General features: G+C 46.4%; 1 protein-coding gene across 6 annotated transcripts in view; it reads left to right on the top strand.

Moving 5' to 3' along the window:
* KALRN (kalirin RhoGEF kinase) overlaps positions 1-26,536 on the top strand; it is a 640,054-nt gene that overhangs the window by 225,818 nt on the left and 387,700 nt on the right. For all 6 annotated transcript variants that reach the window (XM_065877078.1, XM_065877079.1, XM_065877083.1 and 3 more), the window contains exon 6: positions 19,491-19,613. In XM_065877078.1, the coding sequence (XP_065733150.1) occupies positions 19,491-19,613 (123 nt within the window). The remainder of the gene's footprint in view (positions 1-19,490; positions 19,614-26,536) is intronic.

Raw genomic sequence — 26,536 nt, 5'->3', positions numbered from 1 at the left:
TGTATCAGAATCCCCAGAGGAGTTCGGTAAAGACCCCCATCCCCCCAAGCCAAATGTGCCTGCCTCTCCCTCTCCTTGGAGACTTGCCACACTACATGGTGTCTCAGCCCCTTTACAGCTGAACAATTCTATAGGAATTTTCACCTTTTTTGCTATTCATTCTCCCCTCTGTATCTACAGTTGGCTCTTTTCTCTTCAGGGTTGTCGCCTTGGGGGATGATGGAAAATAAGAAACTTTTCTCAGCAAATAGAACCGTAATCTGTTGAGTTCTTTTCCTGCTTAAAAAAAAAAAAAGCCCAAGCTGCTGCCCAGGGTTGTTAGGAGAATTAGATGGGATGATGTGGGTGGAGGTGCTGGCCCCCTGCCTGGCCCAGCATCGCTGCTCCCTAGACCTTGGCTTCCCCTCCTTCTCCCTGTGCTGTTTCAGTCCTGATTTACTCCTCAGTCATCTGGCACCCCCCGCTGAGACCTCGCAGAGCGTGATCCATGCTACCTTCCAAATGAACTTGCTCCAAATAATTTTCAGTGATCCCTAATGGAATAAAGTTAAGAATCGAGTTTTGACAGAAGTTGGCAATTATGATGTAGGTTCATGGGGTCTCCCAAGATCACTAGATTGTGTGGTGCCCCTGGGTGAGGCAAAAGACAGGAGCACGCAGGTCAAGCTGGGATCATATCTGATGGGTCAGAGTTGGGAGAGCCGCCACGTGGAAAGTTCTCTGGAAAAACGGTGTCTGTCCTTGAAGCAGCCACAGAGGAAAGCAGTTCTCCCCAGGGGGATGTGATCACCTGCTACATCTGAGACACTTGTCACCTCCTGCTGTGCATTATAGCAAGGAACATATTTGTCTTATTCTCTTACAAGCGTGAGGCCAGAAGCACTCCTACAGTCCATCCAAGAAATATGTCTGTGCATTTTGATATCCTTGGAGGTTTGTGCGAGCAAAACAATGTTCCTTTCATGTTAGTCACCCTGAGAAAATATGAATATGGGGCCCACGAGGTGAAGAGCATCATGGTAGGCAGCAGGGCCCTGCACTGTTATGTGCTTATTGTGTTTGCTGTGTGTGTCCTGTTAACCGTATGAGCAGTTTAGGACATCGCCAGGATGCCCTGTCACCGGGCAGAGTATCCACTGCTGTTTCCTGCCCTTTCCCTCTGAGGTAGAAACAGCTCTGATCACTCCCCAGGGCCCAAAGCAGGATCCTAAGTCTCCTTCTGCCTGGGGTGACAAGAACCAGCGGGGCCGTGTGAAGGGAGTGCACTGCCCTCCTCCCTGCCCCACACTTGGCCCACTGCCTCTTCTCTTCGCCCCCTCTCCAACCCGCATGCCCCTCGAGCCAGCAGTGTCATTTGTCAAACTGAAGTGCCATTGTAGTCATTATAATACGAAATATTTTTTGGAATGTCAGTTTTTAAAGTGCTCTCACACCCCTGACCTTAGAGATTTTCTGGTCTAGCCCTTCCTTTTACATAGAAAACTTTGACCCAGAGCAGAGACCCACCCAGAGTCACCCAGTCAGTGGTTCCTCATTTGGTCTCCCGTCTACTTTGTGCAGGGCGTGAATGTGAGCATCATTTTACATGGGAAAGCTGAGACTTGGTGAGGTTGGGAGGTGTGCCTGGGATAGAGCCAGGTAGGCAGTGGGAAGGTGGGCCCTCTGCTCTGAGGCTGGGGCTCCTTCCCCTCCCCCAACACACACACACACACACACACACACACACACGCACGCACGCACGCACGCACACAGCCTTACTTTACCCCGGCCCTGCAGGAGAAAGGGTACGTATGCCAGCGACCTGGGAGGCGGCGGCTAGAGGGGCTGGGTGGACTGGAGGCTAGTGGTCACCTGACCTGTGTCCTTACTGATGCTGTGGTAAGAGGGCAAATACTGTTTGGGGCTCTCGGGGGCGTGCTGACAAGTCTCTGTGATTCATTTGCCTGAGCCCTCGGTGTAGGGAGGGAGGCTTCCAAAAACTACGACCTTCGGGGCAAGGTCTACTGAGTGGTTTGTAATTTCCTGCTTTTTTTGGAGAAGGGCTCCCGGTACCCCTTGCTCCTGCGTCCCTCCTCCTACTGAGGCCTGAACCACTGCCCGCCACCCCCCTGCTGACTGGGCTCAGGGTGAGGAAGTGTGTCTGTGTCCCGCCCAACAGAGGACACAGTGTCCTGTATTATTTCCAGCCTGCCGGTCCTGGGAATCTCTACTTGCTTTTTCTCATTTCCTCCCCTTGAACATTAGAAACATTAGATTCCAGAAATAATCCAAGTCACAATGTTCTGCAAGCTGCATGTGTGCGTGTTTTTTCCCGAAGCTGTTTTTCTCCTCCTTCCATCCTTTCTCCCTCTCCTTCCGTCCCTCTGCTGCGTGTTGAGCCCCCGTGTCTGCTGCAGTCGCCAGGCCTGCATGAGAAGTGGGTGTGGAGAGCAGAGCGGAGGCAAGGAGTGGCAGGAACGCTGGGCACGGCAGCCTTGGCTCCCTCCCATGTCCCTTATGAGGGCCGGAAGGGGCCTGAATTGTCATTAGGTGGCTTCTACTTATGTGTGGACCCCATAGCACTATGCACCCCATAGTGACCCTTTGGAACCGAGAACATGGACACTATGTTTACAGTACTTTCCAGAATCCAGGTTGTCACCCTGATTCTGTCTGCAGCGATTTAAGTGAGCTAGGAAAGAAGGATCCTGATCAGAGAAGTTGTATGAGGCACAGGGAGAAGTGACAGAGAAACATTCATTGATTCATTCCTTTGTCCACAGACATTGAGCATCTGCTCTATGTCAGGTCCTCTGCTAGGTGCTGACCTGTACCCAACCCAAACATTGGATGGGGGAATAATGTGGGCAAGTGTAAGGAAAATCAGGTTCAGCATTGATGTGATTCCCGATCTTCGTAAGAAAAAGATGGCTAAGAAATAGTAACCACTCCAGTGGTTAGAACCTGGTTGGATATCAAGGTCTTTCTTGCTTGCTGGGTAAGGATTAGGGTTGGGAGTCTAGTGTGTGGGGGGCAGAGAGTGGGGAGGTGGTCCAAGAAAAAACAAAACATGTCAGCTCTGCCCCAGTAGGGGAAGTGGAAGAAATGTCTTAAGCACCCTTTTTGAAGAATGAAAGACATTCAGGTACAGTTTATAAAGTGAAAAACAAAATGCATCTCTGTTTTGGGTAGGGAAATTTTTCAAGATTTCTTCCCAGGCATTTTACTTTGAAGAACCCCCTTTCCCTCCTTCTCTTCACCTTCTGTCCTCCCTGCTGCACCTCTTCTGCTTCCTCTCCCGTCTGTGACCCTCTTCTCCGCGCCCTTGAGCTCCTCCAGCCTGTGTTACCCCAGCCTTCTAGGGTGCATCCATTCTGTCGGAACTGCTTGCTTTGCTTCCCTTTTCTGGTCCTGCTTCCTTCCTTGGCTGGTTCCCTGTGTGGCTCAGGCTTCCCACTGAGGACAGAGAGCACAGGCCAGAAGACCCAGCCAAGGCTTCTAGAAAGAGCACTGCCTTTACAATCACGGAGACTTGGGTTTGAATCCCATCTTAGGCACTCGCTAGCTGATTAAGTATCTGTGGCCAGTTCACCCTCTCTGAGCAGTTTCTTTAGCTGTAAAATGTAGATTTTAATACATGCCTTAGGATTGTCATATGGATTATAGAAAATGTATACAAAGCATCTAGTATGCCGGGAGCCCGGTAGGTGCTCAGCAGATGGTAGGTTTGTAGAGACCAGCTTGAGCTGGGCCATGTAGATAGATGGGATCCGGAGTGGAAGAGAGGCGTGGGGAGGCTTTTGTTGCAGGGCCTGGGAGGAAGGGCGGAGAGTACAGGGTCGTCCACAGCCAGGGTACTGGAGCAGACAGTGGGCAGTATGTGGCAGCAGAGCAGGGAGGTGAGAGGCCCTGGTGCCTGGAGAAACTAGTAGAAGGAAAAGGAAATTAGAAGCGTGTGCTCAGGTTGGCAAGATCTTAGAACACTGTTGCTGAAGACAAGCCAGTTAAATAAGTGCCGGATACTGTGCTGGGAACGGGCAGTTGGAAGATGAGCTGGAGTCGGGCCTTACCACACTGGAGCAGTGGAGGGGCGGGCACTGACAGACAGCTGCTACATGGGGAAAGTTGGCCAAAGAACCTATCACTGCTGTAGGAACCACAGAAGGGGAAAACTTCAGGCCAGGTTGGGGTGCAGGGAAGAAGATGAACAAAGGCATGGCAGCCTCAGGGGTATAGGATGGGTTCTGGAAACATCTACTGGCTAGTGTGGCTGGAGCTCAGGCTGCATGGGGAGGAGTGTAGGAGGGTGATGTCCATGCCATGTCGATTACCTGGAGTCACAGGAAGGGGTCAGAAATCTAGTCACACCTCTCCCTGAGTAACCAGGGACCAGAGGAAAGCTGGATTCTTGCCCTTTCTTGATATAAAGAAAAAAGGATGTTGGTTTCCTCCACACAGAACAGGTGGACTGACTGATCCCACCTCAGAGTGGCACTTGTCTAATCCTAAATATTTCCCTGGGGCACCCCTTGTCACGAGGTGTCCAAGGAGGTGCAAACCAGAAGGACCTAGAATGGAGAGTGAGACTGGACTTGGGCATTCAGCCCCCACCCCAGGACATTCTTTTGTGTGCTTTGCACAGGCCCACCTTCTCGCACCTATGTTTACACCGACTTCCCTCCCATCTGCCTACTGAAACCCTACCCTAGATTGACCTAGAGACCATCATACAGAATGAAGTAAGTTAGAAAGAGAAAAACAGGGACTTCCCTGGTGGCGCAGTGGTTAAGAATCCACCTGCCAATGCAGGGGACACAGGTTCGATCCCTGGTCTGGGAAGATCCCACATGCTGCGGAGCAACTAAGTCCATGCGCCACAACTACTGAGCCTGCATGCTGCAACTACTGAAGCCTGCACACCTAGAGCCCATGCTCTGCAACAACAGAAACCACCGCAATGAGAAGCCCGCGCACCACAAGGAAGAGTAGACCCTGCTCGCCGCAGCTAGAGAAAGCCTGTGCTCAGCAACGAAGACCCAATGCAGCCAGAAAGAAAGAAGGAAAGAAAGAAGGAAGGAAGGAAGGAAGGAAGGAAGGAAGGAAGGAAGGAAGGAAAGGGAAAAACAAATATTGTATGTTAACACATATATGTGGAATCTGAAAAAATTGGTGTAGACTATCTTATTTACAAAGCAGAAATAGACACAGACATAGAGAACATATGTATGGATACCAAGGGGGGGGGCGCAGGATGAATTGGGAGATTGGGATTGACATATATATACTATTGATACTATGTATAAAATAGATAACTAATGAGAATCTACAGTATAAATAAATAAATAAATAAATAGAAAAAGAAAGAAAGAAAGCCTACCCTAGCTGAAGGTCCAGCTACTCTCCCCACTCTTCCCTGCTGGAGGTGGTCTTTCTGTCCTACAGGCTTCTGTCCATGCACAGTCTTTATCCATCCCCCTCAAACTGGCCCTGTTCCAACCCAATTATATTGCATATTCCTGGAGGTCAGGGCCAGCGTCTTAGATAACTGTGTTCCCCAGAGGCACATAGTCAGTGCCAAATAAAGAGTGGACCGTGGCACAGTCTGTACTCATTAGGCTGCCTGATGGAACAGAAGTCTTGTGAGTGCTCTGGGCTGGCACAAGAGCACCACCTACTGTTGAGTCGTTTCAAGAGACGTCACTCCAGTGCTCTTGCTTCAAAACTGAGGTGTTAGCAAGTTTCATCTTGCAATGGAGGGAGAGATCTGGAGGCAGGGAAACCAGTTCTGGTCCTTTTATACTAATCCAAGTGTGGGCAGGTGAGGTGACAGTGGGAATGGAAAGGAGAGGGGCAAACCCTGAAGATAGTCTGAACGAAAGAAAATGGGACCAGGTGACCAACTGGACATCAAGGTGGAGAGCTAAGGGAACCACAAGGCCTTCATGTTAGGGTGACGGCCCCGGGACAGAGGTGGAAAGAAAGCCCAGCAACACTTTGGAAGAAGGATGAAAGACTAAATTCAAATGTTAATTTATCTTGAGGCACAGAAAAGTCAGAGAAGTGGTGATGAAGGTTACCATAAACATTACCAAGAGTTCTCTGTTTATTGTGTTGCTGCCCTACTCTTGGGGACAGTGACTCTGTCTAAGCACAGGCATTTACCTTAGTCCTCCGAAGAAGATTGTTAGAGAAACTGAGGGTTTTGAAGATTGGGCTCTTCATTCCTAAGTCTTTCCTGAGCTCCTGTGGGGTATGCTCTACCAGGTGTGGTCTGGAAGCTGGAAGCAGGACTGAGCAACTCCTCCTGGACGTGCCTGAGCCTGGCTCCCTGGTGGTCCCCCACCTGTCTGAGCCCCATTGTTGAAGCTGCTGCAGGAAGAGGGGAGACGGGAAAAGGGGAGTGCTGGCTCTCTTCCTCAGCTCAAGGTCAAGCCCACCGAGCACAGACCCCTTCCAGCATAGCACCTGCCCCTTGTCTCAGAGAGGGACTCCTGAAGGGAGGGCCACCTCCTCCTTAGCCCATGTGGAATTTTTTTCCCCAGATGTGCAAGTAATCGCCACAGCTGATTTTAGGATGCGTGGGTGAGAACATCCGACAGACACTCCATTTTTGCAGTAACCATAATAGTTACTATTTATTGAGTGTATCTTGTAGGCCAGGAACAAGCATTAGCTCCTCTAAATTAACTTGCCAAGGGCCAGAGCTCAGTTTATGCCTAAATGTAGCTCTGGGTTAAAGGTGGGCACTGTTTTCTCAGTTTGAATTAAATCAGGTTTGACCTCTTCAATTTTACATTTTGGGAAGTGAGTGAACATTCCCTCATGCTGTTCCTGAAACTATTTTATCATCATCTGTGGTTCAGATGGAAGGAATTCGGCCACGCAGAGTCAATATCCCCGGGCTGCCTGGGCTGACTCCTCTGCTTCTCGTCTGCTTGACTCGCTGGCTCCTGGATGACCATTCCTTCCCCACAGTGGGGTAGCGTGTGTGTTGCCAGGGCTGCAGGAAATTTAGTCCATCCAAGCAAGCAGACTGGAAATCAAATGCAAAGAAAAAGAAAAAACACTATTCAAAGTCTGAATAGGCTTGGTGAGACTTTTCATTGCAACACTCAGCATGAGGAGGGCAAGCCCGAGGACAGTGGCCTTTTAAGGCCTAACAGGAGTGTGCTCATTTTCCAAGGACAGTGTGTGATTTGAGCGTGAAGAGTCGCAGCCTGAGTTTCTCTAATCCAAAAGCAACTTCTTTTTGTGACTGCCGGCTTATCCTGTCTGAATCCAGGGGAAGTGGGAAGGAGCTAGCATGTATTCAGCGTCCACCATGTGTCATGCATTGTGCTGGGCACCTCCATATGTTATCTCTATCTCCTCCTTTGTATTTATCTTCTTTGACCCAGACATTGAAGGGTTTTTAAGAAAAAGGAGAAGAGGGGGAAGAGAAGGGCAGAGGGAGTGGGGTGGGAAGGCAAGAACCCTCAGTTGGTAAGAAGTCTATAATGCGCTAGTTGATTTTGTTTTGTGAGATCAGGGCTGACTTGGACTCCTCTTCGCAATGAGATAAATGACTGTATCTGGGGGCCTCAGTGTAGACACCCAGTTCAGGGTTAAAGGCTAATTTGACCTTATTGCTTTCCTTCAGTGTTTCCTCACTACCACTGAATAAAGGCCCAGTTCTGCCTTTCGACCTTTGCCTTTCAACCTAGGCCCCTCCCTGCCTTTCATCATCCCTTCTCACTCCCTCTCACATCCTGCTCTAGAGCTCCTGGTACCTGCTCACATCCCATGCTGTTTTTCAAGCTGTTTCCTCTCATTCAGATGCCCTTCCCGTCTACACCTGTTGCACCTGACTAAATCCTGTTGTCTTTCAAGTATTATTCAGCTGTTGTGACCTTCTGGGAGTCATCGTGCTTCTCCCCGTCTCTACCTCTAACAAGTTGAAGCAAGTCCTTATCTGCTATCAGCCCATCATATACACTTTTTTTTTTTTAACATCTTTATTGGAGTATAGTTGCTTTACATCGTTTCATAGTACTTGTCACACTTAAAGTTGACAGACTGTTGAATACATTTGTCTCCCTCACTAGACTCTGACCTTGATCTTTTATCATCAGTCTCTAATCCAATGTCTGGAATACAGTGGGCATTCAGTAAGTGAATAAAGTATTGTACTGAGCATCATGGGCATGTGACTATTTATATCAGAATTCTTTTGGCTACAAGAAACAGAACACTGGACTCTGTTGCCGTGTTTCATCTTTTAATCCATTTTGTCCCTTTTCCCCTCCTATTTTCTTTATGATGTTACTCATGATTCTTTTGAAAGTTTTGCCTGCAAATTATAGCCTGATCATCTCTGGATCTGTTTCTATTGACTGTTTAATTTTTTAAATTCTTGGTCACTTTTCTCTGCTTCATATGTTGAATAATTTACTGGTTATTATAGATGATGTACTGTACAGACTCTTGATTGGGTTATCCTTCTCTAAATGTTGTTAAGTTTTGTTCTGGGCTGCACTTAAACTGCAGATCGTGGTCCTATTGAGCCTTGGTTTAGGCTTTGCTATGACACATCTACTTCCATCTTTTCTTTAATCCTAGGGTATAGCCCTTATTCTTAGGATATGGGTCTTACTCTTACAGTCTGGTCTTTCTGGGGTCCCAACTGAGTGTCCAGAGTGTCCACCAAAGTCTCTTTACACTGTTTGACTTAGAACTCCTAACATTTCCTCAGCACTGTGTAGCCTCTGACGTTTCTGTTCAGCTCTCCACCTCCCACAGCTGTTCTCCACTAGGCCTTCTGGAGTCTCACCTTGCCTATGCACAGCTTAGGATCTGGCCAAGGACCTGAAGGAGATTTCGGTGAAGATTCTTAGGGCTCCTTTTCTTAGCTCCCTCTCTCTTACTTCCTATCACTGTAATTGCAACCACCTTACCAGCCCTGAAGTCTAATCCCTGGTGTTTTATACCCATTAAGACTGCTGCTCTCGGCCCAGCTCCTGTTTCTGGGCTCCACAGTTTGGAAAATACCCTCAGGGAGAAAGCCAAGGTGGATATGGGACTTACATTGTATGTTTCCCTTCCTTCAAGGATCATTGGTCTATGTTGGTTGTTGACCAATGCTTTTAACTAGTTTACATGTGGTAGAGTTAAGTTCGATACCAGCTACCTCATTAAGAACAGGCTGTAAGTCCACATGAACTGTTTAAATAAAAATGAAAGTGCATTAGAATTACCTGCAGGACTCCTACTGAATCAGAATCTCAAGGGTAGGGCCTAGGAAGCTATATTTTTTTAAGAAAACGCTTTAGGTAGTTCTGAATGAAGGCTAGGTTTGTGAACTATTGTGGTAGATACTTGAGCAGTGAGTTTGGAGGAAAGAGAAATCAGTATGGACTCAGCTGCTCCAAGAAGACATCTGGAGGAAGTGAGACTTCAGTTGTGTTTTGAAGGGTAGAAATAATTTGGATATGGAGTACTTCATGGAAGGAAAGATGTCAACACAAACACGGGGTGGCAATGAGCATGGTGTAGTGTATTTGCATGGAAGTGAATAGAATATGACAGGAAAGGATGCTTGGTGTAGGACAGGGGTGTAAAAGAATAGGGGGAAAGGCAGATGTGGACCAATTGAAGGTGGAGGGGAGGTACCTTGAATGCCAGAGTAAGGAGATTGGATTTTGCAATATAGATAATAGATAGCAACAATAATTTTGTGGGGTTTTTTTTTTTTTTTTGGACTGAGGGAATGACAGGGTGAAAGCAGTGTATTAGAGCAGTGAACCTGGTGGGGGCAGATTGCTGGGTATAAGGAAGAAAACAGACTCAGTGAGATCAGTAAGGGAGTAATTGCAGTAATCTTGGCAGGAGGGGCTGAGTGGTGAGTATCAGTAGCAGTGGAAAGTGACACGTATATTTCAGAGTAATTTGAGGAAAGAGAACAAATGGGTGGGGGGGCGGGGTAAAGACGTGGGGTGTCAAGAGAAGGTACGGGTTTTCATAGAACAGGCAGAATAGTTTTAGGTGCTACTGGAACAGCAAGGGGATATTCACATTGAATCCATGGGCACCATGTGACTAGGAATAATCTGCAAGTTAGGTGTGCATTTGGGAGACAATTTGATAGTAGTTTAAAAGCATGGACTTTGGTGAGGCATGGACATATACACACTACCAAACGTAAGGTAGATAGCTAGTGGGAAGCAGCCGCATAGCACAGGGAGATCAGCTCGGTGCTTTGTGACCACCTAGAGGGGTGGGATAGGGAGGGTGGGAGGGAGGGAGACGCAAGAGGGAAGAGATATGGGAACATATGTATATGTGTAACTGATTCACTTTGTTATAAAGCAGAAACTAACACACCATTGTAAAGCAATTATACCCCAATAAAGATGTTTAAAAAAAAAAAAAGCATGGACTTTGGAGTCATATAGACTTAGATTTGAGTCTTTAATGTGCACCCTGACTGTGTGACCTTGGCCAAGTTATTTGATCTCTCTGAATCTGTTTCTTCAACTAGACAAAGGTGGTGATGATGTTATCTACTATCTCGTAGGGCTGCTGTGGGGCTTAAGAGAACATGTGTAAATCTCACTGTGCAGAGCCAGGCACATATTCCTCTCAGTTACTGGGGAAGCTAAGGTTAGAGAACACCCTGGAGCAGAGGAAATTAGGTTCAGATGGACACTAGATTCTAAATTATCTTCATCACTTACAGGCTGTATGATCTCGGGCAATTTACTTCAGCTCTTTGTACTGAGTTTTCACTATGTTGAAAGCAGAATTAACAGTACCCTTTTTCTGCATTATTATAAAGGCGAACGAGATAGTCTGTGGAGGTACTTAGCACAGGGCCTGGCGCATGAAACAGGAAATACTATCTGTGTGGTTGAAATTGTGAGCCTAGATGGATTTTCAAATGGACAGAGCTGACGAATAAAAGGCAGAGGGCTGAGGGCCAAGGGTTGAGACTGTCCCAGTAAGGGTGTGAGGGACAGGAAAGAAAGCCATGAAGGGGCAGCCAGAGAAGTGGGAGGCAAGTTTAATAAATCAGTGTGGAACTGAAGGATTGGTGAGCTTTTGAAATTAGAGCGTTCCTATTGTTTTTGTTGTGCTGAGACTAGACATGGTATGTCAAGGAAGAGAGTGTGAGTGGGTGAAAGCACTGGTTCTCCGGGGAGAATTTAGGGTTCAGTAGCGACTTGTGAAAGCAGGAGGGGGATGCTGATCACGTCTGCAGCCGGATGGCCTGCCCCTGAAAATGACCTGGTGTAGAAGGCCAGAGACGGTTGAGTTTCAGAAGGGAATGCATCAGATTCTTCTGAGAGACCAAGGGAAGGGTCAAGACCTCAGAAAGGAAGCAATTATTTTTCACTGTGGGTGCAGACTTAGGAAAGCAGTGAAGGTAGAAGGTGTTACAAGGAGTTAAAGAGGAAGTGGATGGAGGGAAAACAAAAGCAGCAGGGGCGGCAGAATGCACTTCTGAAAGTTTGCTGATGATGGGAAGGGTAGACAGAATGAAGCTCTGAGCATTTTGGAAGGTGGAGCCGCAGGGTTGAGAGCATCAGCGCTGGAACTAGGCCTCCTGGGTTTGAATCTCAGCTCTGCCGCTTATTAGCTTTGTGGCTTTGGGCCTCTCCGTGCCTTAGTTTCTCAGTCTGTAAAATGGAGATGATACTACTGGGGGTTAACGTTGGGGAGATAATTAGGAGGTTATTGAGAGGATAAAGTGAGTTCAATATGTTAAATGCTTAGAATAGTGCCCGGCGCAGAGTGAGCATTCAGCAAATGTTCGTTGCTATTATTGTTGTTGTCACCATTATCATCACTGCTGTTATTGAGAGAAGGTGAAAATGAGAAAGGAGAATGGAGAAATGGAAGACAAGGAGAGACTATATACACAGAGTTTGACTCTGCAGTATGGATGCCACACCTACCAAGGAGTCTTCTTAGGTTCTACTAAGCGTTCAGACTGAAAGACTGCTATGGGCCACCCTTGGCGCTGATCCAGTCAGGACAGTATAAGATGGAAGCTGTGGTTTCCCAGCAGGACAGTCCTTGCAACCATCCAGCTCAGGGGCAAGGAGACAAGATCCATGGTGGGCAGTGGCAGAAGCTCCCATGGCTCAACAACCCATGCCCCACAGAAGCCAGTATCCTCTGTTGGCACAGCTTCCAGGGTTCGTGCAATGGACACACCAGTCACAAGAGTCACCCCCTTCAGGGAGGATCAAGGAACGCTGTCCCCATCAGTTATTTATAGTTTATTGACAGTCCTTCTAATCCAGATACAGTTTACCAATCGGGGGTGTTTTTACCACTGGCAGCATGACTTAGTAACATGTTGGCACATACTATCTTTCTCTGTTTCCAGGGAGACAAAACTGGGATGTTAACTGAAGTTCAGATTAGCATATGCAGAAGGGGAAAAGGTTCTGTTATTTCCTTGCTCACAGTGGGAGCAAATAGGGACATTTGCCTCTTTTATAGAGAAACTGGAGCAGTTCTAGATGTGAGCAGCCTGTTAGGATGTTAGATCTGAGATCTGGGAATTAGGGAATTTGGGCGTGGAGTGGGTAAGAAATATGCTAGGGGATCGATAGAATGTCTACAGGTCAGAGACACAGTCTGGCTGGTGAAATTGTTTGATGCCCTGGCTGATTCCTGAGGCTACAGTGCTGGGGTCTCCAGGTAACCAGGCTGAGCCATCCTCTGAGAGCAGCTGGATTTATGGTGAAAGATAAAAATGGCTTCTCTCTTATACCGTATATACAAGAATGCCAGCTGACATTCCAAAAGCCTAAAGGAAAACAGGCAGGGCCCGGAACACCTTCTCTCCCTCAGTAGATATTTATTAACTGTCTATTGGCACAAGTCCCAACCACCTCCCCTGTCTATAGACACCAGTGTAAGGACGGCCTCCCAGAACCTCGGACTCCCTATGGCCTGCAGGCCTTGCAGGAGACAGAAGAGGAGAGATGTCAAACTCTCTTCTGTAAGGAATTCTAGGAACCTAGAAACTAGATCCAAATTTTGTGTTCCTTTATTTTTTCTTTCTCTACCCCGCTTTGGAAAATCAGGAAAGCTCAATCCTAGGTGAGTGGATAATTGAAAACAAAGTTGAAGGGTCTTAAGGGTCCTAGGCCAGAACACACACATGGGGTCTGTGTGTTGCCCTGTTTGCCTGAGGACATGTGCCCGGGGTCAGCCAGAGTTGTCAGGTGGGGAAATTTGCCCTTAATTCCCACCCACTTCTCACTTTAAGCCCTCTCTCTCTTGATGTAGGGCTCCTTTGCCACCCCATTCTAAGATCTCATCCCTGGGTCATGCTCACAAAGTGCCTTGCTTTCTTAATAGGCTGTTTCTGTATCCTGGATAAATTAATTCCAGGAGGGGTTGCAGGAATAATACATTTTAGTAGGAGTCTCTCCTAAGTAAAAAAACTGTTAAGAGTCAAAGGGATTGAATCTCTTAATAGTGGAAGGGTTGGGGAGTGGCAGAGAGGATGCGGAAGGGGGAGTTTGGAAGCAAGGCAGGAGCGGGTGAGATCCCTGGTTAGGCTACACCGGGAGGGCAGGAGGGGACAGTGCCCTCAGGCATGACCCTGAGAGAGTGTACGGAGCTCTGAGTCCTGTGTGGGCAAAGGCACCACAGGGCCCTGAGTGTGTGTCAGGGTGGGGGCAGCGGGAGGATGCATGGGTATCCCTGGTCTGGGCAGTGCCCTGCGGGGGCACTGGGAGTGCGTCTTCGGGAGGGATGGGCTGTGGATGTTTGTGTACGAGCCGCAGACGGGATTTCCATGAGCCCATGGTGATTTTGCAAAATGAACAGAGTGCAGTTTTAAATCCACACCTTTCGTCTGTTTTGTGCTCTAAAACAAAACATTAGGGAACTACGTGCGATAGAATATGCTCACTGTGTAGATTTGAAAATCTATCTGGTGTATAGCACTGACCGAAGCATGAAGCTATTGTCTTATTTGAATCTCACTTTTATGCTAAGGTTGAAATAGTATACATTTTTATCCCCATTTCAAGGTAAGGAAACTGAGATTTAGACCATTAACCTAACTTGTCAAAGTTTATAAAGCAGATCTGCACTAGAACCCAAGTCTCCTGATTTGAAGCCTCTGTTCTTTGCACTGTAACTCACGTAACATTTTATTTTGGAGTTGACTGCACAGCAAGTTTTCAGATGTAGCAAGGTCCTCTGGCAAGGAGGTTGTTAGTATTCTTTAGGGCACAGGCTTTTATGGATGGGTCGCTGCAGTGTCCAAGCAGGGTAACAGGGGACAACGGGTGATACTGGAATGTGCATATTTAGGAAAGAAAATCCATTGGTTGTCTTCTGTCCTCTCAACCAAGTCACCAAACCTGAAAATGAGCAAATTAAAACCAGTGTCATCTAAATTACAGACAGTATAAATCACTAACACTAGGTGGTAAGGTAGTTTGAAAGTTAAAACTCTAAATCAGACGCTGTTGCTAAATTTGGCAAATGAAGGAAAATAAGACCAAGCTCCTTATTTAATATCCTTGCTCTATGAAATAGTTTATGCTTTATTAAAAACAGAACAATAATAACCTTTTAGCTATCCCCATATTTAAAAGAAAAGGAGAAAAGGTTTCTGTTTATTTTCCTAATTTGCTTTTAAATAGATTCATTTATCATTTATTATATATTAAGAACTAGATTTGTATATTTTCACTGAGTTTAAGCCAGCATAAAAACATTACTTTGCAAAACGTGGAAAAAAAAAACCCCAAGTAGCTTACATGTAACATCTATCTTCTTAATGAGACAAAACTATGTTGGTTTCCAAACAAAGAGATAAAATTTCATTATTTAGAAATGAACTTTCCTCCTGGAGGAATTTTGTTGTTTTATTACATTTTGTTGAACCTACCATTTGTGTCTTCTCAAAAAAAAAAAAGACAGTTCAAAATGTTTGAAACCACTGTGGAGATATTTTCTTTAGTTTTTGGGGTTTTTTTTTCTTTAGATTTTTGTTCCAGTGTCTAGTTCAGGTGTCTTCCAGAAAGCCCAATTCAAATAGATCAAATCATAAAATGTCCTAGTTTAGAAAGGGTCAGCTTGTCTGGAGATTAGCAACCCCAGAGCCTGTGACCAACTCCCTGATGCATTTCTTTCATTCAGTAAGTATTTATTGAGAGAAGTGGAGCTATTTGAATCAGCCATCCCCAGGCACTGAGGGGGCAGGTGGGAGGCAGAGACGAGGGGGCTGGGTACTGGCCACTGAATGGCCGCATGTGAGGGGCAGCATCCTCCCACCGCTGGAGCCCCACAGTGCACTGACGGCTGCCTTCTGGGGGGCAACTGCTCTGTGGAGCCTGGGCAGAGGAGTTCCTACAGTCACATGCAGGAGGCAGGGCAGTGTCCCAAGAGCCTGGATCAACAGACACTCAGTGAATGTGCCTTGGGTGGCCTGAATGAAGCCCACTGGAGGGGCTTCACTTTTCTGAACCTGTTTTCCATCCGTAAAGTGGGCCTGCTGGAGGCAGTGAGATGATGCTTGTGAATGGACATTTTGAACCCTAAAGCACTGGACAGATAGATGTCAAGGCTGAGACTAAGAAGCTGCATTTCTCTGGCTATTAAGAACAATGCCAGTTTTCTTACAGTCATTCTTTGTATTCAAAAGTTAGAAATGTTAAGCTGTAGCAAGGAATAAGCATTCTGACCCAGGAGACTCAATAAAACTAATTTTTATTTTGAATGGAAAAAAATACACTCCGTAAGTTTCCAAATTGAGCTGATTGTAAACCAGGATGCTTACCTCCATTCTGGGCACTGCTTATCCTTTGGAAATGAAGAGAAGCCCAGAAAAGAAGAGACTTGCCCGCAGTCTGATGGGTAATTAGTGACAGAGCCAGGCCCAGAGCCAGCCTAGTCCTTATCCCACTTAAATGCACACGCACATGGGTGCTTACATGCGTGTGCGCGCACACACGTTCTCTCTCTGCAGCCAGCTGCAGTGAATGCAGCAGAAATGCTGGTGACCCTTGCAGGCAACCAGGCTCACAAAAGTGAGTATTATGTACAATTAGGCAGCAGATTCAGGCCTAGAGAAGACTTGAGACTGTCCCTAGGAAACTGCCACGTTGGAGAGACCGTGGTTCCTGATATCACATCGACTGTCTGGTCCCTAGGTGCCTGAGATGAGTGTCACCTCCTTGGAGCACTGCCTCTGGCCTCCGGCACAGCTGAACTTTCCCAGAATGCGCAGCCCCCAGAGACAGCTCGTGTGCTCCAGTATGGAAGGCAGATGGGGCGCAGTGGCCTGGGTGCAGACCTCATTGTGTGAGAAGCCCATTCAACGAGGCGTGCGGTTCCTCCAGCACTCTCCGCTCTCGCCTGCCTTTTAACTCACTGTTGTTATTGCTTTTCTCCTTAACTGGCCCGTGTTCAGCTCTCCTTGCTCTGTAGTCCAGCAGGGACCTGGCGCCAGGCAATCTAATCATTCTGGTGCTAGCACATAACTCTCTGTTTATTAGCATATCTAAGTACTCATTTAACAGAAAATACAGGGAAGGTCACTTCTAGGCCACTGGGATAGACAAGAAAGTATGAGTGAGCACTTTTCATCCTAAGTTCCAAGGACTTCAGGCATTTCAGATTTTCATTAATTTTATTGATTCTTTGGTCAACAAGGAAAAGAGATGAGGGATTATTTTTAAATGGGGTTGAGAGGCAGAATTTAAAAGAACAAAAATTACACAGTGAAGTTCCTTTAGACTCCTGGGGCACTTGTCTTCTTCCCCTCTTGTCCTTAATAGTAATTTTAAAAAGCGCTGACCGCGTGCCTGTGGTGTGGGGTTGGCTGTGGCTGGCAGACCCAGCGTGGCGCACGCCACCGATCCTGCCCAGCCTCCGCAGGCACCCCCAGCCTGGAGCATCTGCTGACACTTGAAAGTGAAGGATACTTTTGCCCTTTATCTGTGTAGGTAGCTGGAAGTGATCTGGGTAATTCAAAAGGGAGAATCATCTCCAGATTCAATCCCATTTTATGCCCATTTGCCTTGGGAAGGTGATGTGCTTATACTTAACCATGGGTTGTCATAGCCTTGGTGTCCCTCTCCTGACCTCCAGACAAAACTCTAACTGCCCACAGGACACCTCCACCTGAAGGTCTCCTAAGCCTCGCAAACTCAGCATCTGAAACGGAACCTGCTGTCTCTCCTCCCCTACCCCAGCTTCTTGCCCTCCTCTTGAGGTGGTGCCATGGGGGCACCATCTCTTACAAGAATCCAGGGCGCCATGCCAGATACCTGGCTGTCTTCCCTCTCTCTTTCTCACCCTCCCTCCCCAAACAGTTGGGAGTCCTCAGTCCCTTCCTAGTAACTCTCGCTCTGCCCACTTCACAGACTCCACTGTCACTCCCCACATCTGGGTTTCCAGGTTCTCGCTCTTGCTCCCCAGGATTACAGCCTCCTAACCATTCTTACTGCTCCATCTCTCCCCGCCAGTCCACATCCCATGCTGCTCTCAAAGCTCACATCACATTTCACTGCTCAGCTTACAACCCTCCACTGACATCTTGCTGCCCACAGTATATGGTCCAGGTTTCCTAAAGCCTGTGTCCAGGACTCTCCATGGTCCCTTCTACCTCCCCAGCCACATCTTCTCCTCACATCAGGTCCAGAAGCACAGAAGTGGTGCTTTCAGAGCCCGCTACGCACTGGACTGCCCCACAGTTCTGCCCCTTTGATCTTCCCTTTGCGTGGAGCCCACATCTCACTCTTTCACCTGGCTAATTCCTACCTGAGTCAGGGTCAAGTCAGGTGTCACCTCCTTTGGGAAGCCTTCTCTGCTCTTCCCTCTCTTCACACCATCAAGAGAGGCTGCTACCTTGATACACCACACTGACCTTTATCTTGATAGATTTCTTTGTTGAGTTGTGATTTTAATCAGGTCATATGCCAAGTTGTGCTAACTCTGTATCTGAGTCCATGTTTGCTTCCCACACTGGCTTTTAAGCCACTTAAACTCAAGAACCACATATTAATCATTTTTGCCTTGTATAGTGCCTGGCGTGTAATGAGTGTCCGATAAATGCTGGTTAAACGTAACTGAAAAAGTAAATTCGCTTTTCCGTTTAAAGGGGAAGAATGGAATGAGGCTGTGATTCTGCCTTCCAGGAAAGCTGGCGTGATCTTTGCAGCTTCTCAGCCTACACCTGTGCTCCGTTCTTCCCTGCTCTACTCTGCAACTGAGCTGCAGCCTTTAGCTCATCCCAAACTATGGACCATGAGTTCCAAGTATAGCGATCCTCTTCTCCAAAGGTTTAACACGTTTCCTGGCTATATCACTTGACTACTCTGGGCAGAGAATTACAGAAAATCCAAATTAAACCAGTTTGAATAATAAAGAGGATTTCTTGGCTCAGGTACTAAGCAAGTCCAGACACAGTGTGGAGATCAGGCAAGGCTTAATCAGGGCTCTGCTTGTTTCCTGCCATTGTTTTGGCTACACACTTTCTCTGCCCATTGGCTTCACCCTCAAGCTGCCAGCAGAATGAGTACAGCAATTTGAGGTGCAGGGTCACAACGACAGTATCAGAGGAAGAGAAGTCATATCTAAACAACTACAGTTCTGTTTTCCCAGGAGCTTCCAGCAAACTGCCCTTTGTGTTTTATTGTACTGAATTGGATAACATTCCCGTTTCTAAGACAATCCCATGGGTCAGGAAATGTCACACACTGATTGGCTTAGATCTGGTGTCCTGAGAAGGGGTAACCCTTAGAGTGACCAGGCTTTCCCTTGGAATTGAGGTTCTGATTAGCTCCCCTAAAAGTGAGTGGGCCACCTGTGGGAGAGGTGGAAACCTAAATGAAAACCAGGTACAGAGCCGTGGGGAGGAAAATGGCTCAGTGCCCACTGTGCTAGGCAGTATTCACTCTACCCTTAAAATCCTCCTCTGCTGGTTCCTCATGGGTCATAGCAGAAACCCTGGAACTGTGAGGCTGTGGAGTCACAAGAAAAGGTGACTGCGTTCAGAGTCAGTTCAACAATATGTGGTCGGGCAGTGTAAGTGGGATGGGGCATGTTAGGATGCCCTGTGGCTTCCAACAAGTGTCTCTCTCTCCTGCTGGGGCAGTAGGGAGTGGATTAAACCTCCCACTTGTCTCCACTTCACCCGGCCCTAAAGCACGCATTGAGGGGGGCGTGGCTTTTGACGATTTCTAAAAGCTTTTAAAAGGGGAAGTAACTAGGGAAAGTGAGCAGCTTCCTCCCCCTTCTCCTTGGTCCTCTTACTCATTTTCTCTCTTCCTCTAGGCTCTGTAGGGGAACATGGAGGCTGGTGGCAGGGCCTTCTGCTAAGGAGGAGGGCTCTCCTGGGAAGCCAGGGTGTGGGCCACCCCCGACCCTGAGCATGATGACTGGTCCTCACTGGGCCCCAGCAGGAAGGCTGCTTTTCTCCCAGTAGCTCTGAAAGTTCCTTGCTGTTGGACCCATACCCCCATGATGACTGTGCACCTTCTTTCCCCCTCTAGATGTTCGACTGGATAAGCCACAACAAGGAGTTATTCCTCCAGAGCCATACAGAGATTGGAGTCAGCTACCAGCACGCCCTGGACCTCCAGACGCAGCACAATCACTTCGCCATGAACTCCATGGTGAGTGCAGGGTCTCTTCTCGGGGGCAGGAGAATAACGAGGGGGCCGGGGCTGCGGTGGAGAGGGCAGAAACAGACTTGCAAGCCGAGGAGGAGTGAGCAACTCTGAACACGCGGCCCCTTGTAGCATTCCATTTGCCAAGACAGGGACGAGCGCAGGACACGTGGTGAGCCGGCTGTTCCCGCAGCAGACTATGGCCTCATTTCTGCCTCTGGACCCTGCTTTACAGGGTGAAGGGAACGTGCTAGGGTTGTAGAAGCCGTCAGCCCAGTGCAGGACTAGAAAGGAGAGTGCCCAGTTCCACTCCGCTGACTAAACCCACTGGCACGTGTGAGTCACTAAGCTGGGTTGAGAGGCACCTCAGGCTGTGGCGCGTTGGAAACGGTTGAGTGAACTGGGCTGCTTAGACTAGAGAAGAGGAGCCTTGCGGGACACACAGTTGCTGCCTTCAGTTATGTGGAGGGCCGCCTTGGAGAGAAGAGGGTGGAATTGTTTTGTGTTGGTCTAGGAGGCAGAACAGTCCAGGGGACGGCAGTTGGAGGGGGAGGCAGCACATGGCTCAGGAGGTGGGATGTACTGGAAGTTAGTGAGCTCCCCGGGATGGGGAGACTTCAAGCAGACGCTGAATTCAGAGAGGGATGTTTGCTAGCTGTGTGGCCATAGGAAATTTACCTGGCTGTGCTTCCATTTCTTCATCTGTAAAATGGAAATAATAATAGCCACCTTATAGGGCTGCCGTGAGGATGCGGTGAGTTAATTGTAAGGTGGCTGGAGATGTGCCTGGTACATGGTCCATTATCAGTAAATATCGGAGTTATGATAATGAAGATGCTGGTGATACAGGAATCTAGTCCAGATGACACCTGTGACTCCTCCTAAAACTAACACTTTGGGATAGTAATTTTTCCATGTGGTCTCCCCAAGACTTTGAAATCTTGTCTGCCCCTTGGTCCCGTTGTATCTGAAATGTCTGCAGCCTAAGTATGCCTCGACATCTCTCTCTCTCCCCTCTGCCAGCTCTTCCTGCTTGTACTACTGGTCCAAAAGAATAGCTCCACCATTCCCCGTATATCTGAACTCCAAAGACACCATATCATTTCATCTGGTGATGCTGGGAGAGGGGCAGGTGTTAGAAAAACATAAACACAGAGGATCACAGAGGCCAGAAAAGAAGATAATTTCATTTTCTATGGAGTTGTTTTAACAATGGTATACACTGGACTATGTTATACACAGAAATAATTCTGGCCTCAAGTTTTCAGTGTCTAGTCAGGGAGATAACTCAGACAGTCATGGTACAGCTTGATATGTGCGGTGACAGAGATGCTGAGTGACCTAAGAACCGTACAATCTCAGTGGTTTAAAGTAATAGAGGTTCATTTCTTGTTCCTGCCACACGCCCATCACTGGCGGATGGGGGCTGTGCTCATCGCACTCACTCGATGAGACGCCCAGACTGAGGGAGCAGCCACTGTCTCAGGTGCGGCCAGTGCCTCAGCAGACAAAGCAAGTAGCCAAGCGCACGCTAGCTCTGAAACCTTCCACCTAGGAGTGACGCATTTCCCTACCCAACACCAGTCACACGGCCACATCTAACATCGTGGGTGGAGGTATATGGTCCTACCTCCACATGTTGGGCAGGAGAGAGTGGGTATTTGTGAATAGCCCTAATGATTAGCACAGGGAGCCATTGCAGGATGTAAGGTGGAGGTGAGCAGCGTGAGCTTTGAATGGGAAGGGAGCTCTGGCTGCGGAATAGAAGGTTGTGGGACCAGGCAGGGAAAAGATCAATATTGACTGTGTTACCAGTTTGGGCCACAGCAGTCTTGTGTTCATCTAAATGTAAAGACTAGTCCAACTAGTCTTCTATAATTATGTCTCATCCCAGGCTTGCTTTAGTCACAGAGGAGCAAACCAATTGATCACAGGTGATTGAGAACATGAACTCAAATCTAGTCAAGTTTGATTATCTTTGTGCCCTGTGGACTTCCCCTGGTGAATTTTACAAATTCTGTGCCAGAATCTTCATGTCACCCAACTGCCTGGCCCTAAGGCAGACAAACTCATTTTAATAAGAAGCAAAGACAAACATAATTAGGGAGGTAAGTCTACCATCAGGCCCCTCAAAACAATGAACTACAAAGTTAAATGGAAAGAGCCTTTGGCTTTGAATTATCTGCACCACTGCTCTTCTCTGTCAATATGGATAACTGAGAGTTAATAACACATCAAAAACCTTTCCTCTGACAAATTTACTCCTGAAGTCTCCATTTTCAGGACAAAAAAAATAAAAACGAGGGAGGAAATTTACTGAAGGGAAGCATCTTCTGGAGCTGGGAGGGAAGAAGAGGAGGTTTAATATACAACAGCCAATTAGCATGTTCCAGCCCGTCTCTAGTCTCCCTTTGCGGTGCCTGGTTAGCCTGATTAGGCTGGCTCTCCTCTCGGGCTGCAGGGCAGGGGAAGGGAAATCCCAGGGTTGTTTGATCAAATTGGCTGAACTGGTGCGTTATAAACGCGGCAGGTACTTTTGTTAACTGGGAGGTTTACAGGTTTCTTATTAAAAGGGACTTCCCCTAAGACGGATGTCAGCAACCCAAGGAGGTGAATGGAGGGAATTACAGACTCCTTTTCTCTGGCCTGAGTGATGGATGTTGCTGCCAAGAAGCAGATGAATTTAAGCAGCTACTGCTGGAGCCCAGTGACTGTAGGAATGATCAGTTACTCAGGGGAAGTGGGAATGTGGATTGTTTTGTAAGTTCACTGAGGCATTTCCTTTTCGGTTCTTGGAAAAGAACCTATACATATGCCCACACATCTGTCCATGTAAAGGTACGTGCAGCGTACTTTGTTTCAGGCTACAGGTGAGTTCTTTGCTACTGAATCCTGTTTTATCAGTGAAATAGGCCAGTGATCCCTTACCTTTCGGGGAGGTCACAGACCCCTTTGAAATCTAATGAAAGTTGTGGGTCTTCTTTCCAGAGAAATGTATGTGGACAACTTTTTTTTAGGCGTTTTCAGGGGATTCAAGGGAATCCTAAAGCCTACCGATCACCCTCCCCAGTATAAGATCCCAAGAACCTCATGACTTCTTTCTTCATTCATTCCACAAATAATTAAGGGTTAGACATTGTGCTGGATGTTGAGCATATAGTGGTGAACAAAGTGGTCTGTCCTCGGAGGTTCCAGTGGAGAGACAGGTGATACTATAGAATCTCATAAGTAAATATGTAAATATAAATCAGTAAGTCTTACGTTGGAAGAGTCAGTGCTGCTACGATGGACAATAACAAAAGGGGCTCCATTTAAATGAGGGGAGGTCAGGTATATTTTTCAATTAATAATCAGTATTGACTTAACGCTTATTGTTCATTCATTGATAGTAATTAATGGTCTGTGAATTAACTCTATAAAGTACCAGTTCTTCTTTATAATTTAAAGAACCCCTAGGCATACTGTTTGGTAAATGAAGATGATCTAGTTATAATTCTTCTGTTTTTTAAGTTTAGTTTTCATGTCTAGTTCTATATACCAGTTAAAGACCCGACCCCAGCTGAGGTGACCATTACTGAGAAATAATTGCATATCATTAAATCGTGGAAGCAAAATCAGAAATTTCCTAAATTTTGTCTGTGAATTGGTACCAATAAAGGCTATCAATTATTAACATGTGGATAGTGTGGGAGTATAATGCCCCACTGAGTATGGTGCATGAGCGACTCTGAAAGAAAAAGGTTAAAATTGGTTGATCTTTGGCTTTTTGTTATAACATGTTTTTTTGCAGTTTCCCCTGGGGAATCCTATTCTTTTGATCTTTAATAATAATAATAATAATAATAATAACCCACCTACTAAATCCAGTAGGAAGATATTCTCTGGCTTCTTATAGTGCCTCGTAAAGCCAGGTTTCCTGAGCTCTCTGGGGCCCTCCTTTTTCTTAATTTTGCCTTCTGTTGTGAAAGGCTTTCTCACAAATTCTCCTTCCCCTGAATGTGGCCTCCTGCTCTGATGGGAGTGTGGGCAGATGGAATTAGGATCGGGTTGTACTATAATATGCAACAGAACAATCAGGTAGCCACCTATGCTCCAGTTCCTCGTGAAAAAGACATTCACAGGAGCGCATACAAACAACACAGTCTTATTTACAACTTTAATTAGCCGGTTCTTTGGGGGAAATAAATTGCTAATGGTTTCTGTCTGGAGTTTTAAAATATGAAGTGATATTCATTTTCTGTTGTTAGGACTGTGAGGACTCACATTAGTGATAACCACGTGCAGCTGGACAGTAGGAAGCCCTTCTGCTGCTGCATGTTGATAGCCGCTTTAATCCTATTAATTTGCTCACCAGAGGCACATACTGCCACTTGATGGTGTGCAAATCAGACCAATTGCAGCAAAGCCTGTGGTGCTCTCTTTGTTTTGAGGGGAAGTTAGAAATGGTAGCACCAAGGAAAAATCAGATCTGGTGCGGGAGAGGTAAAGATTCTGAGCAGGTTTCCTGACCCCAATTTGAGAAGCCTTGCTCTGGGGTCCTCTGTCATCTCTGATTCTCAGCAGCCCCAAACCATGATCCCACAAGTAATTCCCTACCCCCAAACAGACAGCACTTCCTATGATGAAGTGACCCCACTTCCATCGCCCACACTCCCATCAGAGCAGGAGGCCACACACAGGGGAAGGAGAATTTGTGAGAAAGCCTTTCACAACAGAAGGCAGAATTTAGAAAAAGGAGGGCCCCAGAGAGCTCAGGTTTTGGGGAACACATGCGTGCACACACGCACACACACACACACACACAGGCACACACACGATTGTCATGTTTAATAGCCAGGATTTGACCCTGTCATAGCCACAGAGTCTCTTAGTACACATAAAACCTGTTGAAAAAGAGATGAGTCTTAGCTTGTATGCATTAGTCTTTTTAGTACAATTTTTTTTTCAAAGAATCTTGTAGTAGACTTGCTAAAAGTGTAGATTTCTTTTTGGCTTCCACCCCAGTCCTAGAAAATCATAATCTCTGGGGCATGAGGCCCCCAGACCTCCATTTTTTAACAAGTTTCATGGGTGATTTATGTACATATTAAAGTTAGAGAACTGTTGTTCTGTGGAGATGTATATGTATTTATAAAATAGTCACACCCTAAAATAAAGCATTACAGGTTCTGAAAGAGAGTCCACTTCTAGTATGACAGCATGAGGCACTATCCAACCTACTCTCCAGTGAAACTGGTGGACATTATTTTAAAAGAACCATTTAAAGTCTCTAGAAATGGTCCTAAGTGCACACAGCAAATGAAACATTTATTCAAGAAAATTTACTAAAACTTGGTAAGAACAGCGAATCTGTGGTATTTGAACCAGGACCCTCTTTCCTCCCACCTCCCAGCTCAACGAAATGGAAACGCTACTCCAGACTAGTGCAACCAAGAACACAAGGTCTCCTTTGCCCCCAGCTCCCAATTGAAGGACTGTCTTCCCAGATAGGACATTTTCTATCCTGGTCCAAGCTACCTGTTGCTGAATTTAAGTTCTAGGTGAGTGTGGCCAAGAGGTGGGGACTCCTTCTTCTGCCTAGCCCCCACTCATGGAACAGAGGCTATACATGGGCACGACACTGCTGAGAAATAGTGTTGCCTGGGAATAGAAACAAACTATGAAACAGAGAGCCCCAAATCTTTTCCCAAAGCAGCTGCATTTATTTGCAATAGAGAGTAGAGAAGTTCAAGCCAATAGCACTCTCAGAAATGCCCTTAGGGAAGTTATGGTGAGAGGCAACTGGGAGAAGATTTCTAGAGTCACTGGAGATGTAAGGTAAATAGTAGGCAGGCTGGTTTGCCAGAGAGAAAGAGACTTCCTGGGGCCAGAACAAATCTTAAGTAGTGACCTCAGGAACTGTCCCTTCAAAGGAGCTTGGATTTGATTGGATAGATCTGTGAAGCAGATCTATATTTATACCCCAGGACATTGTTGAAATCAATAGAGTAATGAGCTGGAAATGAGTGGAATTTAACAGCTGGGTGTGGTCAGGGAAAGAGAAAGTTAAAGAGAGGACTGCGAAGACCAGCGTCATCCCAGGGTGACTGTGGGCATACCCAAGGCTGCATCCCCTGAGGAGCAACATCAGAGATTTCCCACTAAAATAATCCAGCCAGTCACTAAACAAATAAGCAGGCAAATAACAATTACAAGCCCCAGAAGTGTGGGAATCAGTACCCAGAGATGCTACGATGTATTATCTAAATGTCCAAGTTCCAACAAAAAATTATGAGCTATGAAAAGAAACAGAAATGTATGACAGGGTGGGGGGGAACAAATGGATAAAAAGCACACACAGGAAAAAGCAAGAAACAGAAAATGCCTGTGAGAGTGACCAGATATCAGATTTAACAAAGATTTCAAAGTAGCCATTATAAATATGTTTGTTTTTTAAAAAACAAAAACTGAAGGAAACTATAATTGAAGAATTGAAAGTAGGTATGATGATATCATCTCACCAAACAGAGAATATCAATAAAGAGATAGAAGTTATTTTGAAAAGTACCAAAAGGAAGTTCTGGAGTTGGAAAAAACAATCACTGAAATGAAAAATTCACTAAAGGAGGTCAACAATAAGTGAATTGGAAGAAGAACCTTGAAGATAGAGCAATAGAAATTATGCAGTCTGAAGAACAGAAAGAAAAAAGAATGAGGAAATATGAACAGAGCCTCAGAAAAATGCAGGACATCATCAAATGTACCATCATATGCATAATGGGAGTACTAGAACGAGAGAAGAGAGAAAGGAACTTTTTTTAAAAATTATAGCTGAAATCTTCCCAAATATTGAAAAACAATCTACATAGCCAGGAAGCTCGAGAACTCCAAGTAGGATAAAGGAAAGAGATCCACAAACAGATTCATCATAGTGAAAATACTGTAACCTA

Source organism: Phocoena phocoena, chromosome 4 (genome assembly GCF_963924675.1).
Source record: "Phocoena phocoena chromosome 4, mPhoPho1.1, whole genome shotgun sequence".
Lineage (NCBI taxonomy): Eukaryota > Metazoa > Chordata > Mammalia > Artiodactyla > Phocoenidae > Phocoena > Phocoena phocoena.
This window is presented reverse-complemented; position numbering and strand designations above follow the sequence as displayed.